Genomic DNA, 18,856 nt, shown 5'->3' with positions numbered 1-18,856 from the left:
CTCCACTCAAGGTTGGGGCAGTGAGGGACAGGGCGTGGGGCGGCAGACTCAGTGTTGGGAGGAGCAGTTGCTAGCAGCCAGAGAACTGGGCCCCAGAGTAGCAAGCTTGGGGGAGAAGGAGCAGGCACGGCCCTGACCTGCCTGCAGCGAGCTCGATCTCCAGGTGGTGTAGGAAGATGGATTTGCTGAACTCAAAATCAAGACGGAAAGCCACCTGCAAGGAAGCGGTCGCATGTCTGGGCATTGCCAGTGCCAGCCCCGCCCACTCCCCACAGCCCACTCCCCACAGCCCCCTGCCAGGCTTGGGGAGGGAGAGCTTGCTAGGGGGTTGGGGAACTGCTGGCTGGGAACAGGCTGGGAAAGGGAGGACCAGGTGCTAGAGAAAGTGAGCTGAGCTTCAGGGCTGCTGTGGGGACACAGCCAAAGACAACAGCTTCCACGGTGGGGTTTCTCGGGGCTGAGCCAACCCCCCTCCCTCTTCCTCTTCTTTTGTTTTTAACAAAAGGCAACCAGAAAGCAGCAAGTCCAGCTCCAGACTCTGTCTGCAGGATTTTTAGGGTAGGGGGCCTTGATGGCAGGAAGGGCCGACGGCCATTACAGGATGTAGGGGCCAGAAGCGTTTGGTAGGACCGCCTCACCCACCTCTTCTTTGTGTGTGATGGGGAGGGGATGGCCCGGAGAGGGATGAGGGCCAGTGGCCACCCAGCAGGCCAACAAGGCGTCTGCCCCTTGTCTGGCAGTGCTCCCGCCACACTGCTGACCTGGGCCCTGATGCTCCCCTTGCCCTTTGCCCCGCAGTGGGGAAACATGCGACCCTCCTTGCCTCCTCCCTGCCCCACCTGGGGGCATTACTGGGACTTTGCACAGACACCTGCTGCTCTCCCAGGTCTCACCCTCACGAGGTTTCCCAGGAGACCTCAGCGGCCCCTTCTCTGCAGGAGTGGCTGGGCATGGGTGGGGAAGCCTGGGCTGTGCCCTGCTCCATCCCCACTCCTGGGTTTGTCGGTGCCTCAACCCAGAAACTACACCTTCGACTTGTTTCTCACCAGGGAGGTGCTTTGCTAAGGAGCCCTCATCCCCGCTCCCATTTCTTCCACTTTCCCCAGCCATGCAGACCCTGCTCCTGTGAGCACAGCTGCTGCCTAGCTGGCTCCTGCCACGGCTCCTCTCTGATTCCCAAGTCCAAGCAGCTTGGCCTCAATTAGATCTTCTCCTGCTCCAGAACCTTCTGTGGCTGCCCACTGTCCAGGGCTGATGTCCAAACACTCCCTGCAATCTGGTGTCTCCCTCCCTTTCCCAGCTACTTTGCTTCTCCCTTCACACACCCACCCTCTATTCACATGAGCTCTTAAGCACAGTTGGGTGGTAGGTGCTCACGAAATGGTAGTTTCTCTCCACATCCCTCCCCATACACAGCACAGTGGCAGAGGCCAGAAATCTGAAAAACTTGTGAGGGTGCAGAACAGTGGGACTGGCTAAGGGCAGGTAGGAGACTAGTGGCTGGAAGTGGTAGGAATTCTCGCTGAGTTAAAGGATGGTCTGCTAGCCTGGGGATGGCTGGCTAATTTGGTCACTTGCATGTCATTTCATGGGAGAAAAGACAAATAAAAGCCACCTCAGGCCTCCCACCCCTCCCTGGTCTTCTGTTCACTCCTGTTGCTCTTGCCTCCCTCCCCAAACTCCCTGTGCCTCCCAGTGCCCACCCTGTCCCCAGCCTCAACCTTGGCCTTGGCCCTGAAGAAGGGGTAGCTGACGTTGCAGACTTTCTTCTGGAGCCTCCTCTCCTCATTCACGCACTCGATGTTACCGTCCGAGTCCTCCTGGAGGTGGGTGGCAGACATCATGGCAGCAGTTAGGCGGGGCCTGGGATGAGGTCTGGAGGCTCCCTTACCCCCAGCCTGCACCCCCCTCCGCAGGGGCCACCTCAGCCCCTGATACCCATACGGAAGCCCGGACCACAGCCCTTCTGACATCTGAGATCCCAGAGACCCCAGAGGCCAGGGTGTGACTTGGTTCCTGGTACTTGGCTTGACATGGGACGGGACACACTCAGAGGCTGTCGGGCGGTGGCAGGAGAATGGCAGGGGCTCATGTATGCGTCTCATTTTGCTCATCTGTTAAATGGGGATGACAGTAACTATCTCATCTAGTTGTTATGAGGATTACATGACGCGATGCACATAAATGCAGCGCCTATCCCATGTCCTGCCTATTGTCATCACTCGTATGTGGCAGCTACTGTTAGGATGATTATTTGTCCCTGCTGTGGGCTCTGCACTGTTGGGCATTACCTGGGCACACAGCTGTGCATGTCTCTGGACATGCATGCACCCATGTGGATGTGAGCCTGTGTCTGTGGAGACTCTGTGTGTCTGCATGTCAGTGCATGTGTGTGCATGCACCTGCTGCATGTATACGGAGCATGTGCGTTTCCCTGGATGAATATGTAGGCCACTGTGTTTTTGCATGTGTGTGCAAAAAGTGTGTGATCAGACTAACACATCTGCATTTGGCTGAGAAGGGTGCTTTCTCCACTAGAGTTCCCCTTGGCTGGATGTTGGAGAGAGAGAAGAGAGGAATGCCGACCTCGCAGCCATGAGCGTTTCCTGGGTTGGGGATGGGTGGCGGCACCTGTGAAGGTGGCAGGCTCCAGGCTAGCCCTGCACCCCACCTGCCGTGTGTGGCGACACAGCACTTCATAGAACGTGTCTCCCACTTCTGTTTACCTCCACTCACTGCCAAAAGCTCTTCTGAGCCACAGAAACCAGCTCCATGATTCCCACCCCAGGGTTAGGAGCAGGCACAGGACTGGCCTTGTGAAGTCTGGGCCAGGGAAGCAGGGGAAGGCGGATGCTGGTGTGGGGCTTGATTCCCTCCGTATACCTGAAATCCAGACAGACACAAGTCCCCGGGCAGGAGGGGACTTCGAGAGACCATCAGGTGGGCTCTTCATCGTCAGCCTGGACTGTCACTCTGGGCAGTGGAGAGGGAGTGGGGTTGGGGCCCAGGCCTGGGCCTGACAGAAGGGACTGCGGCTGCAGATAGGCCTTGAGGTCTATTTGAGGATGGGGGAGCCCACTGAGGAGGAACGGGGGGCATGAGCAGGCAGCTCCTCGCTTTCCTGGGGTGGCCTCCCTCCACTCAGCTTCCCCTCCTGGCTGCAGGAACTGCTCCTGTGTGTGTGGCAAGCAAGGGGGGCACTCGGGGAGGGGTGCTGGGCAGCGGTTCTGGGGTGCAGAGGACAGACTGACCCAGCACCTGTCTTGCCCGGCACACTGGGCTCCACATTGACACTGAGATCCTCGAGGACAGGGGCTGTGTATGAGGGTCCTGGGACCCCCAACACTGACACACGACATTGATGTCTGAGTTCACTCAACAAACTTGTCTTGAGGGCCTTCTATGTGCCCAGCTCTGGCACAGACATGGCTAAGACAAGGCTCTTGTCCCCTGGGAGTCCAGGGTTTGAAGAGGCCAGCACTTGGAGACTGACGTTTCTTCAGAGCACGCGAAGGGCTGTGCCAGATGCCGTGCGGGCTGCAGGGCCGCCTGTGGCCTTGGAGAGCTTCCAGAAAGATACCCCACAGAGCAAGGCTGAGGACTATCCTTGACCAGAAAGCACAGGCTCAGGCACCGGCACCAGCTGTGGGGCGGGAATTCCACTCTGCTGCTCACCAGCTGTGTGGTCCCAGGCAGGCCTTAATCCCTCCCTATGCCTCAGTTTCCTCCTCTGTAAAATGGGGACACCACCATCACCACTACCACCACCACTACTGCTATGCCCGAGGCTGCTGCAAGGGTTAAATGTACGCCAAGTGCTAGCACAGCGCTGGACGCCGTGAGTGGGCAATACGTGGATGGTCACCAAGTAGGAGCAGGAGCCTCTCGGGCAGAGGACAGAGGAGTCCCAGTTGGGGGTGATGGTGGGAACGAGCAGGGCGTGCTGGGAACAGGGTGGCCCGTGGCAGGGTTAGGGGAGAAGTGGCAGGAGGTGGGTGGGATGGCCCTTGAATGCCACAATGAGGAGTCTGGAGTTTGTTCTGACAGCAGCTGGGAGTGATCAGAAGTTTTAACGTGGGGAGGAACCGGTTCTGATTCTCGTCAGAAGGACCTTCCGAGCAAGCCCGCAGGGTGCACTGTTGGTAGAAGGTGTGGATGGCTGGTGGCACACGCGTGGTGTGTGTGCACCTAACCAGGGCCCAGGAGACAGGCTGAAGGGTATTCCTCTCCATGTTCCCAAAGGGCTCAGACTCCTCTGGTGCTGGTGGGTCTCAGCCCTGCCTGCACACTGAAGTCACTGAGGAAGCTTTAAAAGCCTCCCGACACTAGGCCCAAACCCAGAGCAAATCAGTTAGGACCTCCAGAGAAGGAGTCTGGGGGCCAAGCTTTTTAAAGCTCTCTTGTGATTCTTTTTTATTCAATTTTATATTTTTGTAGAGATGGGGTCTCACTGTGTTGCCCAGGCTGGTCTCAAACTCCTGGGCTCAAATGATCCTCCCACCTCAGCCTCCCAAAGTGCTAGGATTACAGGCATGAGCCACTGCACCCAGCTTTCTAGTGATTCTAACACGCAGCCCGGACCCCACCTGGCCTTCCTTTTCCTCTGCCTCAGGCAGTCTGGGCAGGTTGCTGAGGTCTTACCTTCTGGATCAAGCTGGCAAACTGCAGGTTTGCTGACTGTGAGATATTTAGGACTGTGCTGTAGGCGTTCTCGCCCCTGTTCTCCAGTGTGGCCTCCACTGCCACTCGCCGGCGTGTGCTCTCTATGATGAAAACTGTGGTGTCGAAGGACAGCGTGTATGCGGAGCAGTCCTGCGCAGGCTTCCTCAGCACCCTCTGGCAGTACTCCCTGAGAACAAGAGAGTACCAGAGATCGGGCAGATGGAATGAGGAAAGCAGGCGTAGAGAGGAGCCCCAGGGTTGGGGCAAAAAGGTGGGTCTGGACACTTGACTGGCCTCTGCTCATGAGAATAGCCACTGGGAGAAGAGGGGAAATGGATGGCAGGGCTGCAAAGAGCTCACCCTTCAAGACCACTTCCTATTTCAAAGGCCCTTGGTGTCCCCACCATAGAGATCATACCCTCCGCTGAACCCAGAGCTCTTATTTGACCTCACCACTCATGCATCACCACTCCATGCATCCTGTTTCCCTTCTGGCCTTGGCTGCTAGGAAGCTCAGCACTGATGTAGAGATAATCCTTATTTTAGCCTAACTGGTTAGAATATGTGCTCCATTATCCTTCTACAAGTTTTGAATGTGCTATTTCTCTTTATTGTCTATGTCATGGTATATAGGTTTTCTATCTAAATCATCTCATAGTTGGATCAAAGTTGAGCATAAATTATTGGGAAATATGTTACATAAATTAAGAATATGATATTGTTGATTATTTTCCCTGGTATGTTCATTTGTCTCTTCCAGGGGGTTGTGGGTCCCCTGCTCCCCCTCTGCTGGTGTCCCTGGCATCTTTCCATCAGAAGGATTGGAAAGCCCAAGGTGTTCAGCCAGCAGGCTCTAGAAGTCACCTCATTGGGGGGGCTGAAGGACAAGCACCCAGAACTCTGAGTCCCCTGTCTCTGCCTTTCATCTATTTTGTAATGTGGGCTCCAAAGAAAGAGTTTCTTTTTTTAACAAAATTTGAGATTAGATCAGACTAGTAGTTTCATATTACAGAGGAGACTTTCCTGAGGTTATGCAGGAGTTGGAGGTAGAGCCTGGGCTAGAACACAGGCTCCAAGTCAAGTGTTTGATCCACGCTGCCTGTGAGGAGGACATCCAGGAAACAATCCAGGGCCTCAGGAGCCCCAGAACCTCTGACAGTGAAGGGGAAGGGGCGAGGGTGGGGGTGGAAGGAGCCAACTCACATGGCCGTGGGCAGGTCACTCCGGGCATCCAGCACAAGGTCAGGGACACAGTGCTCATCCTCATTGCAGCCGTTCCAGAAGGGCACCTGGGCCAGGGAGAGCCAGGTGTGGGCAGCTGGGTAGGGACCCGCAGCCCCTCGCCCTCAGCGTACACCAGCATCTGTCTCCACCACACTAGACATGCGCTGGCTTTCCTGCACTGTCCCCAGACACCACACTGCTCTTTCTTGGGCTTTTCCATAGATGCTTCCCTCTTTAAAACGAAGCTCAAAACTCAGCTCCTCCTGGTTCCCCTCCAGTTCATAACTGAGCTGATAGCACAGAACCCCCACCCCCACTCACCCAGCAGAGCAGTTCTGGTCAACATTTATTGATCATCTACTGTGTGCGGGCAAAGGCTTTGGTAGTGGGGATATGAAACAAGGAAGACGCAGCTTCTGCCCTCAGCTCATGGGGAAGACTGGTGTATGAACAAATAACTAGTGTAAAATGTGCGAAAAATCCAAAAAGAAGTGCGTGAGGAAGAGAAGAGGCAGAGAGGAGAAACAGCTGTTTTGGCCTGTAGGAAGTCAGGGAAGGCTTCAAGGAAGTGACAGTGGGTCAGAGTTCTGAAGGACCGTCAAGGTAGCTGGGTGGACCAGGGTGGAGATGGCGAAGTCCAGGAGGAAGGAGAGCCTGATGCAGAGGCCCTGGGGCAGGAGCAGGACAGTGAGTCGGAAATGATGGGTGGGTCAGTGTTGCTGTGGTAAGAGGCACAGGGCTGAGATAGAGGAAGAGATGGTCATGGGCCTGTGTTTACAGGGCCTTGGGGTCATGCCTTGCTACTGGTAGGAGCTGCCGAATGCCTCAGGCAATGAGTGTCCTGACAGACCTGCATACTGAAGGCTGCCCTGGCTGCTGTGGGAGAATGGAGTGAGAAGATGGAAGTTCGAGGCAGGGAGGCCATTGAGGAGGCTGCCACAACATGCAGGCAAGAGGTGATGCTGGTGTTGGTGTGGTAGTGGGCATGAGAGGAGAAAATAGGTTACTGATCCCAGAGGCAGGATCAATAGGAACCTGGAGGTTGTCGGGGCTGAGGGAGAAAGGGGTCCAGGGTGTCGGCTGAGTTTCTTTTTTATGTGTCTGGAAGGATGATCATGGCATTCAGTAATAAAAGCAGGGGTTGGCCGGGCACGATGGCTCACGCCTGTAATCCCAGCACTGTGGGAGGCCGAGACAGGCAGATCACCTGAGGTCAGGAGTTCGAGACCAACCTGGCCAACATGGTGAAACTTCGTCTCTGCTAAAAAATACAAAAATTAGACAGGCATGGTGGCGCACGCCTGTAGTCCCAGCTACTCGGGGGGCTGAGGCAGAAGAATCCCTTGAACTCGGGAGGCAGAGGCTGCAGTGAGCTGAGATCGCACCACTACACTCCAGCCTGGGCAAAGTGCCTGTGGCCCACCGGGGGCGAGGACCTCAGCAGGCAGCGGGCTATTCAAGCCTGGAGCTGAGGGGCGGTAACTGTCACTACCAACAACACAGCCCAAACCAGGGACGAGGAGTCACAGAGTCATGTGTATCTTAAATTCATTACCTTTTCTCGAAGGAGAGCTCTCTGGCCCTCACTCAGATCCATGCGCCCTTGCTTTAGGCATGGATCTACCCATCTCACCCCCAGCTCCCCACTGCAAGGTGGATCTGCGGCTAGAAGTAGGCCGACCACAATGGCAGCCAGCGAAGCCGTATCCAGGGGTCGCTGTGGAGCCGTTGGGAAAGGGACTTAGTTCCAGATGGGGGCTTTACGGCATTCTGGCACCAAAGTTCATCCTGGTGACTTCAAGTCTCGAAGAAAAAACTGCCCGCTCCCACTAGGCATACTGTTTAAGAAGTTTGAGAACTATATAATGACCTTCAGAAGAATTTCTATCTGGCTGATTAAAATAAGTAATTTAATGTAATAAGCAACTGTTACCCTCAATAACATGGAATGGCTCACTTCCCCAAGAGGCCAGATCTTACGATATTAGAACAGTGCTGGGCATTTAGTAGAGGCAAAGTAAGACTTTTAGAATGATGGGAAGAATGTGTCTCACTTGCTGGGGGCTAGAAATCCAGATAAACCAGAGTTTTAGAAACTTAGCTGCTCTTCAAAGTTTTCAGCTGTTTCTCACCTTTTCTTTATAAGGTGAGAAAGGGATTCACATGAAGCCGTAACCTGCCTTTCCTATTTCCTTGCCTTGGTGATGCTGTCAGCTCTTGCAGAATAAAAGCCCATCCTCCCTGTCTCCGCATGTCTGAATCCTGCCTAGCCTTTAAAGTCCGGCCAAAGGTCGCCTCCTCCAGGAAGCCCTGGCCTATCATCTGATTGCTTGATTGTATGTCCTCTGAGTGCATTCTGCCTCCCACCTGGCCTGTGCTGCTCATCACCACCTTGCACAGAGATCGTTGGTGTGAGAGCAGGGATTACCCTGTTTGTTAATCTGCACTGTGGGCTTCAGCCTGCTTGTGGGGCAAGTGCCATGTACTCATTCATTTGCCATAGTGACTTTGTAATTACTGCAAGAGGACAAAAATGACTTAGTGCACCCAGCTTTCCCCTTCTTCCAGCTCACTAACAAGGAATCCAACTTTGCCAGCCCAGGGGCGCAGACTTAGGAGGATGGAGGGGAGGTGTGAGGATGGGGGTTTGGCAGAGGACTGTGGGGGGCCTGGGGAGAGGGGTGTGGAGGGGCTATGGGGGATGATGGGTGTGAAGGAGAGAAGGGGAGGTTTTCAGGGGCATTGCTGCGGACTGTACAGTCCTTTCCTGGTGTTGAAGAAATGCAAGTAAGAACTGTAAGAACTTGAATAATTCTGAAACTGGTTCCTGGCCAGAATGTGTCATTCACACAGACGTTGCTCAGTGACTGGACCTCATAGAATGGCTTAAGAGTGCCGTGGTATGTTTAAAAGTTGTTTCCTGAATCCTCAAGGTTCAGGCATTAGCTATTCCATTGTACAACTTTTGCCTGCTCTTACAGCACAGCAGCAGAATTGATCACTGCCTGACATTTTCCTTGAGTGGGATTTACACGGAGTTGCAGCTGCAGGGGGCATCTGAATGTTAGATGTCAAACATTTTGGATACCCTAGAGCCAGGGATTAGAAAATGTGGTTGAGGGATGGGGTCGCTTCTTTTTGGAATGCTTAGGAGCTCTGTCAATCAGTTAAAACACTTCTTTTTGCAATACTTAGGAGCTCTGTGAATCAGTTAGTCATCTAACAAGCAGAACTCCGGGCTCTAAGAGTCACTCTCTGGTCTCCATTGTCCTCATCTGTAAGGGAGGGAGGTGGGTGATCAAGATCTCAGATCCTTTCTCATCCAGTGATTCTTTGTATTTCTCCAGTGCTCACCCCTTATTCCCCTGTGCTGGGGATATGGGGAACCTTAAACAGGAGAAGGCCTGGGCCTTGCCCTTAAGGAATTGATCTGCTAATACTCAGCACAGGCCCCGAGGGAGGTGGGAAGGAGCCACAGTGTGGGTTTGCCGGGACAGAAGGTGGGAAGGCGAGGTGAGGGATGGTGTCCTCTGCACCCGGCACACTCAGGCTCTGGCCTTTGGGGAGGAGGTGGAGGCGGGGGTGGGGTTCATGCCTGAGGTATGTGCCCTGTACCGAGATGTACCGAGACTCTGAGGGTGGTGGGCCAGCCGTCGTCCAGCATGGGGCCATGGTCAGGGTCCTCCAGGGAATACTCGGCTGAGAAAGTCACTGGCTTCACGTAGTCAGCAGTGTCCTGGGGGGTGGAGACGAGGGCAGGGGTGAGGGAGGAGAGAACATCATTTTATGAGCCAGGACCATGGATGCTGAGATAGAACTTTCACTTTCCTAAGGTGGCAGGGCAGCTGCTCTGTCCCCTCAGGATGAGTCCGCGGGTGGATGGAGGTTTCTAGCAGGTCTGTTGGTGGGAAGAGTGTGCCTCTGTGAAAGGAGCTCCAAGCTCAGCTCATGCCAACCTAGCTGCCTGGCTGTTTCACCAAGCTCCTGAGCATCCTTCAGGGCCAGACTCCCATTGCCCGGATACCTTGGCCTCCGGGAAGCCTGGCAGTGCCGGCCCGCATCCCACCCCACCCACCACTCTGTTCAGACCAGTTACGCCTGCTGCTCACGTAGCATTTGAACCATTTGACTGTGGTCACGCTTCCTTCCCAAGCAAGGAATGGGCCTGGAGCCTCCCAGCATGGCCCTAGCACTGTAACAAGGGCTTCAGCATGTGGAATGAGTGAATGAACAAACTCGTGAGCAAGACAGGGGCACTCAGGTTGGTTCTGAGCATAGATGGGAAGTAAAAGGGTTGCTTATAGCTGCCTAAAAATTTCCCCTTGGAACTTGCAATCCCTGATTATATAAAGGCAGTGGCTCTCAAACCTAAGCTGGTATCAGAGTCCCCTGGGAGCTTGTTAAACGATGGGGTGCTGGCCCCACTCCCAGAGTTTCTGAGTCAGAACATGTGAATTTCCAAGTTTGTGGGGAGGATGAGGATGCTGCTGGTGTGGACGCATGTCAGGGGACCCCTTAACAGGGATGTGCCTTCTCACACCTGCTCACGTCTCTGACCTCTGGCCATTGAACTACTGGGGCCAGGAGGGCTCTGAGTGACCCTGCTTGCATCTCTGAGGCTGGAGCTCTGGATAGAAGTAAGCCTGTCATCCTCTTCCTTAGCTATAAAATGGGGCACCAGGCCACTACCCTGCTCGTGACGTCACTGGCGTCCTTCTCTGTCTCTCCTCCCATTTTGTACATGCCACTGCCTCCTGGACCTGGCCTTCAATTGTTAGCTACTGCCTGCTTACTCCTCCCTTTGGGGCCGTGCCCCCCAACTGGCTGCTCCTGGTTCTCTCTGCTGGACCTACTGAGCCCACCTTCCTTCCCTCAGCATCTGAGAGTGGCAGGATAAGAGGTGTTGGAAGGAGGTCCAGTGAGGTGGTATGTAGCATGTCTCTGGGGCATGAGGTGGGATTGTGGAGTGGCCAAGTTCAGGGGATACAGACCCCGGCTGGCTTCCTGAGGTCTGCTGGGGGCTCAGAACCAGCCAGGCACCAGGTGGACTCTCTGCCTCTCCCATGGCAGGTGCTCCTTCCTGTAGGAGCTTGGGCTCTGCTGGTGGGGCTGCCAGCTCACCAGGATGTGGAAGTTGATCCTCTCACAGAGCTCCTGGCCGGAGGAGAGCAGGACAGCTCTGTTGGTGAATCGGTCCCCGCCCTCGTCCAGGTGGGCCCTCGGTGTATACCGCCTCTCGTCCATGGTGGCATTGTATCTGATGCCTGCAGGAGGGGAGAGGGCAAGACCACAAGGGTGGAGCCACATGCCCATCCAAGACTGTCTGCCTCCTCCAGGAAGCCCCCCAGGCTGGCCAGAGGAGAGCTATTCCTTTCCGCTCACGAGCCCCAGTGTGGGTGAGAAACTCCCACAGGGACAGCCAGTGATTGCATGAGGAAGGGAAAGGAAGGAACCAAAGAAAAGGGGGAGGAAGAGGGTGGAGAAAGAGCAGGAGGAAGAAATGGAGGGAAAGTAAACACCTCAGACAAGGCCAGGAGACAGGATGTGGGGCCAGGGCGGTGCCATGTTGAGCCCCTGCTGCAGTCAACAACCCCCTCTGCCTCTCCCTCCACCTTCCCTGTCTCTCTCTGGGCTGTGGGATCCCCCTCAGGGCTGATCAGAGCCTTTGCTGGGTGCTTCCTGTCACACCAATGAGGGCTGGCCAGCCCCTTCCCACCGGCTCCTCAAACCTTTGACTCCATTCTGGGGCATAAAACCTGCAGCCTCCTCCCCTTCAATTAGGTTTTGCCAATTCCAGGAAAGACTCAGTCCCTTTTCCTGCTCTCCAGCCCGCCCGCAGTTTGCTGCTGGCTCTCATATCTGTCTCCTCTCAGGGATGGAAGTTGAAAGAGAAGGGGGCACAGCCCCAGGCCTGCCTTTGTTCTCATCTTCCTTTTGGTCTCTGTCTGGTCCTGCTCCTTGGCTGAGACGCTCCCTAAGTCCCCGTTTCCTGTGCCAGTGCAGACAGTCCTGGAACCTGCAGCTCACTTCCTGAGACCACCTGGACCCAGGGCTGTCAAGAGGAGGTGTCTGACTCCAGACTTAGCTGGAAGTGATGGACCCTCAGAAGGAAACTGCCCCGCTGCGGACTCACACCCACTTCTGAGCAGGGCTCCCTGCTGCTGGGGTCTCATTGACCTGGACTTCTGGTTTCCAGCAGCCCCACTGTAGGACTCCTGGGTCTGCCTCTTCCTCTGCATCCAGGTAGACTTCTGGGTTTCTGCACCCCACTTTGCTCCACTGGCATCAGTCCTGTGTTCTGATCCAAACTCTGCGCCCAGACTGTTTCCTTCTCCTCTTGTCCTCCCTAACATGATCACCCCTGCTCACTGCCACTCTCACCCTGGCATGACATCCCCTCTTTGCTCTTTGGAATGACAGCATCAAATGGGGTCCAGTGGTCATCCAAGGTGGCTCTAGGGCGACCTGGCACTCAGCATCCATTTCAGGAAAAGCCCAGGCTTTGAAATAGAGTAAGGTGTAGGGGAAGACTGGAGCCGGGGGGTGAGGAGAAAGGAGGGGCCTGCTTTACCAACAGTTGTCGTTTGGAAGTGGGGTGCCAGGAAGACGGGAGTGAAGCAGAGGAAGGCGGCCAGGCAGGTGGCATCCCTGCCACTGCGCTTGCAGTCTCTGTGGAAGATGTTGATCTTGGATGGCTCAAAGTGGAGGCTGGCATTGATCTGAACCACAGGGCGGGACCTGCGGGAGAAGGGCCAGTGAACTGGGGTGGGGCAGGGGCTCAGGCTGCCCTGCTGTGACCACGGGGAAAGACGAGAACCAGATGTGAGTGGAATCTGCAAAGCCACTGGAGGGGGTGAGGTGGAGGATGGAGGGGGCTTTGGATGTCAAAGGATTGGCAAGAGGGAGCACAGGGGAAAGAGGGGCTCAGCCACCTCACAGCCCCTCCATGCAGCCTCTCAGCACTTTCCCCCAGGGGCTGTGCTTGCTGTGGATCATGCTGACTCCCCTTTGTTCCCTCATCACCTTTTCTAGCAGTGGTTCCCCACCCTGGATGCACGTGTGAGTCATCTGAAGAGCTTAAAAAAATCCTGGTGCCTCAGCTACACCCTAGGCAAAACCACATCAGAATCAGGCCTTCGCAGGTTTTAAAGCAGTGCCTCTGAAATTTTCTATGTGTGCACGCCCCCTGGGGATCGTGTTAAAATGCAGATTCTGATCCAATAGCTTGGCACCGATTTTGCATTTCCAACAAGCTCCCAGGTGATGTGAACGTTCCACGGACCACACTTTGAAGAGCGAGGCGTTAAAGTACGCCAGGTGATTCCAGCGTGCAGCCAGCACCCATCCACCCCCACACCACCCCATCCAGGTAACCAAGGAAATACAAATTTACCCTTATACCAGCCTAAGTCAAATGTAATTAGGAACGAAACCTATTGCCTCTCCCAACCATGAATGTAGATAGAAAGAAATAGGAGTAGAGTGGCTTAGAGGTTTCATAGCTTCAACGTGATGATCTGTACCAATACTCTGTTCTTCTTGGCATAAAGGTGAACAGCACCTCTGCGCTGTAGAGTGAAAGGGTGGATTTGAGTCTTGGCTCCGCGGATTCCTCACTAGACCTTGGCAGGTCACATGATCTCTGCGATGGGAGACTGTGAGGATCAGAGGAGGTGAGAATGTCCTTTGACAGTGTAGAGTGCTGTGTCAACACAGTGGGTTACATCTGAAGTTCTCAAACTTGACTGCCCATTGGAATCACTTGGGGAGTTTTAAAAAAATTACTGCTGCCCAGGTCCCTCCATAGAATTCTGCTTTAATTGGTGTGGGTAAAGCCTGGGCAATGACAGTTTAAAAGCGCCCTTGGTGATCCTAATGGGCAGTCATGTTTGAGAACTATGGGGCTTGACCATAAAGTCTTCCCAGAGGACTCTGGCCCACAATTTCATCACTATTTAGGTAGCACATAAGTGTGGACTTCAAAAGCTAGAACTTGATCCAATCATTTCTGTGATTCTGATTATCCTGGGGTGTGTGTGCATATGTGTATCTTGTTTCCTGTAGAGGAGTTTATGTGTTACTTTAAAGACCTGCTAGGTTCTGTATATCCCTCTCTCCAGGCCTTGGTCATCTGCCTTGCTTTCTTGGTTGGAGCCAACGCAGTGAACACCTTTACCACGCCTTGCAAGCCCAGGCTGCTGTTGCTGCCACCATCACCACCACCAAGGACCTAAGAGCCCCCACATGCAGCACAGACCTTCGAAGAGACAGACCCTACTCCTGTACACTAGTTGGGCTGCACAGGTCCTGGCTTCCCAGTGCTGCCTAGAGGGCCAGGGGACACCACCAGGACTGTCGGGCAGCAGATGCTCTGGCCATGACAAATGAGGGATCTGAAGGAGCCACAAGTCTGCTGCTCCCCCTTCTTTCCCTACAACGGGCTGTGTTATGCCACACTGGAAATGCCGAGATGCTGAGCAAAGAGCAGTACGCGTGGTGAAGACAGGCTGGCTTGCTCAGCATCTGCGCTCCCTTCCGGCTTCACTTTTGCTTCTGGGATTGCACCCCACTCCCAAAGCATTCAAGAGGCTTTTGCCTCAGGCTCTGTTTTCCAGGGAACCTGGAGGAAGACATTTCCCCCTTGGGTTGTAGTAGCCTTGCGAACAGGAGCCCGTCCTTTCCTTTATTCTCCCTGTGAAGTTATATATCTCTGTTCAATGCCTTTTTAAAGTTGTAGGGCAGATAAAATTGCATTTATATAAAATTATAAGCAGCGGAAACAGGACAGGGAGAAGATATGTCACAATATTAATAGTGGCATTGTTAAGGTGATGGCAGGCTAAGCGATTCTTTTCCTTATTTTATAAATGTTCTTCATGTTATTGTATTTATGATGAAAAATACCTCATCAACATATATGAAAAAAGACTAGAGGTCTTTTTTTCCTGGCTCATATGGTAAAATAAACGGGTGTTTAGGAAGCATGAAAGTGAAGCCCCGAAGAAAGGAAGCAAGAAGTCAGAGTGCTTTGGAGGAAAGAAATCTCTGTATTAGATAAACATTCCTCCACGCCAGGGTAGAAGGAAACGTCCTCCCAGATGGTAAAAATATGCTCAACTTGCCCCTGCAAGTGTTATAGCTTGAAAAGCTGAAGTGGAAGACATGCTCGAGTAGCCAGAACTTTTAGGACAAATTCTAACAGCGGGGGCTTTTGGACAGGACTTCAATTTATATTGAATTTACACTGATTCCACCAAAAGGAAATGTGTAAGCAAGTTGGGGTAAGAACAGGGTGAGTCTAGCTGAGGGCAGTTAAAGACAAGAGAAAAAGATCCTGAAGCCCGTTTTTAAAACCCCTGCATTCATTGTGACCTTCAGGGGAGCCCAGGAGGTGGGAACAGTGGGGGAACCAACCAGAGAATCACAGCGTTGCCAAGGGCTCCCACTGCCAGGTCGATGAGCCCATCCTCATTGAGGTCCAATTGCCCGTGGATGCTGCAGCCAAAATACTGGAGGCCGGTAGCCAGCTCTGAGGCTGTGATTCTCTGCAGGGAGCAGGAAGAGAGGGGGAGGGCATGCACACCGTGAGTGTGGGGGCGGGCGGCCCTCAGCTGCAGGAACAATACGGGAACCTGTTTGAAATCACGAAGAAGCTTCCCCAACCCAAAGCAATCTCCTCTCCTGGCCTGTCATGGCACCTGAAATTCTTACCATTCAAGTCATTCTTTTGGATTAAAATAACGTGTCTTAAAAGAGTTCCCTATTAAGTGTAAATACATGTTACCTGGCAAGAGACCCATCCATGTCTGTCACACTGGTCTATTTTTTAGGCTATCTTACTAATAAACCGTGGGGCAAAAGGATGATTCTCAGGGGATGGGACCCAAGACGGGTTGGTTTTGAGGTGGGCACGATTTCTAGCACGAAGCGTTTCCGGAGAAGAGTGAGCCTAGAAGAGATGCTCCACTGGTAGGCAATTGCATGTGTGCATGTCTTGGGAAGACTGAGGGTCAGATGCCAGGGATTTGTTGTTGTTTGTTGTTAGGGGAGGATAAAGGTAAGCAGGGGGAGGGTGCCAAAGTGGGTGGGTGGGGGGGTCCTGAAGGTAAAATGTGCCCTTTAAAAATTTCCACATGGGGAAGCATGACCAGGACAGATTGGCATCCGTTCCTGTGAGAGGGCACGGAAGAAAATCCTGAACCAGATAAGGCACAGAAGCTCCTGGGACCCCTACAGCCCCATTTGCTCCATCCACTTCCCCGGGGAAGCCTGACCTGCTTAGGTGTCTTCAGGATGCTGCCTCGGAAGCCGTGGAAGATGTAGATGGCTCCTGCGTGGTTGTCCTCGAGGGGGGCTCCCACCACCACATCGTCGTAGGAATCCTGGTTGAGGTCTCGAACTGAGGCAATGGAGGACCCAAACCGGGCATTCTGGTAACTGTGTGAATCCTTGAGTGTTCCGTTATAAACAAACTGGTTCTGCAAAACCAGGGGTAGAAAAAGGCTGGGAAGGGCTTGGCAAAAGTTTTCAGGCTCATAATTCCCTCTGCAGGCTGCTCCGGCATCCTCTCCCCACTCCATTCCCCCAGATTCCCGTCTCTGGCTATATGAGCCCAGCCACAGAGGAGGCTCTGATTCTCCCCAGGCCTGGCTCTAGCACTGGCCTCGCTAGTAACCCATTTCCCTCGTGGCTACCCAAGTCAAAGCAGAGGCTGGGGCCCCTGAGAAGCTGCCCAGCCCCTGCCCAGCTGTACCTGTCTCAGCTCGTAGACATACACCTTGCCTCGCTCGCGGCCCTCGCTGAAGTACATGGGTGCACCCACCAGCAGGACATCAGTCACGCCATCGCCGTCAATGTCCACCGAGGTGATCTCACTCCCAAAGTAAGAGCCTATCTGCGGCACGTGATGGGAGAGAGGAGTGGGCTGGCTGCCCAGCTCGCACAGCCCAGAGTCCTTGCCTCGCCGGCAGAGGGAAGCCAAGGTCATCTTTTGACTCAGAATTTTTGGTGAACACATGGGTCCTCCCTTCTCATGCGCTCCCTCCCACTCGTCTCCCTCAGAGCGGACTGGCCTGTTTTCAGTTTGCCCTTCTCCCCTTCCCTCTTTTCCTTCTGTCGTTATCCCCTTCCCACTCTTCTTTCTTTCTGTTAATTTTATTGGTGGCCATTTGTCTTGTGTGTAAAGTGAAATAATGGCAAAAAATAAGGAGAATATTTAAAAGTATGAAGAAAACAAAAGTTACCCACAATCCTGACATCCAAATATAACTACCATGAATGTTTTAGCAGATTTTCTTCTAGTTTTTTTTCCCCTGAGGCATGTTGCCTATTTGTACTTGTGTTTTATTTTTACAAATTGGAGTAATAATGCAAATATAGTTTATATACTGATTTTTAAATAAAACAATATATCAGCAACATTTTTCTATGATGTATTATATTTTCATCTACAACATAATCACTGATGATTCCACAATGCTTAAAATTATGCATGTATCATAATGTATTTAATCAATTATTGCTGGAAAGTTAGCTTTTTTTTTTTTTTTGAGACAAGGTTTTGCTCTGTCACCCAGGCTGGAGTGCAGTGGTACAATCTTGGCTCACTGTAGCCTCGAACTCCTGGGTTCAAGTGATCCTCCCACCTCAGCCTCCTGAGTAGCTGGGACCACAGGCACTTGCCACTGCGCCTAACTATTTTTAAACATTATTTGTAGAGATGGAGTCTCACTATGTTGCCCAGGCTGGTCTGGAACTCCTGTACTCCAGTGATCCTCCCACCTCACCCTCTCAAAGTGCTGGGATTACAGGTGTGAGCCACTGTTTTTAATTTTTGATGTTACAAATCATTCTGGCATTAGCATCGTGGATGGTGAATTACGATTTATTTCAGTGTCTGAGCACTTGCTGTGCTCCCCTTCCGTTTGGGGTGCAGTGCTCCCCACTTCAGTGAGGACACCATCCACCCCCTCCTCAGAAACCCAGAAACCCTGACTCCATCCTCCACCTCTCCCACCTGCAAACCTGCCAGCAAGTCCCACCTGGTGGGTGCCAATTCACCAACTACTCCCTCCTGCTTCTTCCCTAGGTGAGGCGCCTTCTAAGGGGCCTTCCAGCCTCAGGCTGGCCCCTTCAGCCCACCCCCATGGCAGCTGGCGTGGCCTCTAACGCCATTCCACCTCTTGCTTTTGGGGTGGTATCTAAACTCTCCAGCAGGACCGTGCTGGACCAGCCTCCCTCCCCAGCCTCTGTCCCCACAAGCTCCTGCTCCCAACGCAGTGTGCCTGGGTCCTGCCAAACTGAGTTATTTCTCTTCTCCAAAAGCCCCAGGCCTTGGCCAGCTTCCAGGCTTCCCTCTGCACAAGCTTTTCTCTTGCATGCACTCCCCGCCCCTGCGTCCTCCCCAGATCATCCCCTGCCATCCCTCAGGTCTCAGCTGAAGTGTCACTTCCTGTTAGAAGCTGTCCTTGACCTTCTCCACTCCGCTCCCTGCCCCTTTTCCATGTGCCTTCAGCTCCACACTCCTCCCAGCAGCCCCTGTTCCCTCTGCTGGGATCCTCATGAGGGTGGGCATTGAACCTGCTGTGTTCCCTCTGGGCTAGGGTACTGTGCCTGGTACACAGAAAGTACTTAATTAAAGCTGGGTTTCTAAGGAAAGGGGAAGGCACCCTGTTCGTGGACAAGCCCTGTTTGGGATGGTTTATAGCCTTGGGTTAGCTCATGTGAGCCCCATGCTACTAGAAGAGAGAGTCATCCTCATTTTACAAGGGAAGGAACCAAAACTCAGAGAACTGGAGTTTCTTGCCCAAGGTCAGAAGGCTGGTCACCTGGTCACCGCCAAGCTGGTTGGAATTGGGGTCTGTCTGACACCCTGGCCCATGACTCTGCCTACCCCATCCTTCTCTGGCTTAGTGTGTTTTCAGAAGAAATCTATTCTCAAGGATGAAAAGCTGTTAACTGAGGAGAAAGA

At 53.4% G+C, this 18,856-nt stretch overlaps 1 protein-coding gene across 1 annotated transcript in view; it reads right to left on the bottom strand.

Annotated features, from left to right (window-relative positions):
* Positions 1-18,856, bottom strand: part of ITGA11 (integrin, alpha 11) — a 131,976-nt gene that overhangs the window by 13,834 nt on the left and 99,286 nt on the right. Inside the window, exons 13-22 of the mRNA XM_011940337.1 lie at positions 16,640-16,780; positions 16,161-16,364; positions 15,301-15,431; positions 12,458-12,624; positions 11,008-11,150; positions 9,512-9,622; positions 5,866-5,951; positions 4,642-4,849; positions 1,722-1,820; positions 138-214 (exon numbers count right to left, since the gene is read on the bottom strand). Of these exons, the coding sequence (XP_011795727.1) occupies positions 138-214; positions 1,722-1,820; positions 4,642-4,849; positions 5,866-5,951; positions 9,512-9,622; positions 11,008-11,150; positions 12,458-12,624; positions 15,301-15,431; positions 16,161-16,364; positions 16,640-16,780 (1,367 nt within the window). The remainder of the gene's footprint in view (positions 1-137; positions 215-1,721; positions 1,821-4,641; positions 4,850-5,865; positions 5,952-9,511; positions 9,623-11,007; positions 11,151-12,457; positions 12,625-15,300; positions 15,432-16,160; positions 16,365-16,639; positions 16,781-18,856) is intronic.

Source organism: Colobus angolensis, unplaced genomic scaffold (assembly GCF_000951035.1).
Source record: "Colobus angolensis palliatus isolate OR3802 unplaced genomic scaffold, Cang.pa_1.0 Scaffold19, whole genome shotgun sequence".
NCBI lineage: Eukaryota > Metazoa > Chordata > Mammalia > Primates > Cercopithecidae > Colobus > Colobus angolensis.
The sequence above is the reverse complement of the archived record's forward strand: the minus strand, read 5'-3'. Positions and strand labels throughout refer to the sequence as shown.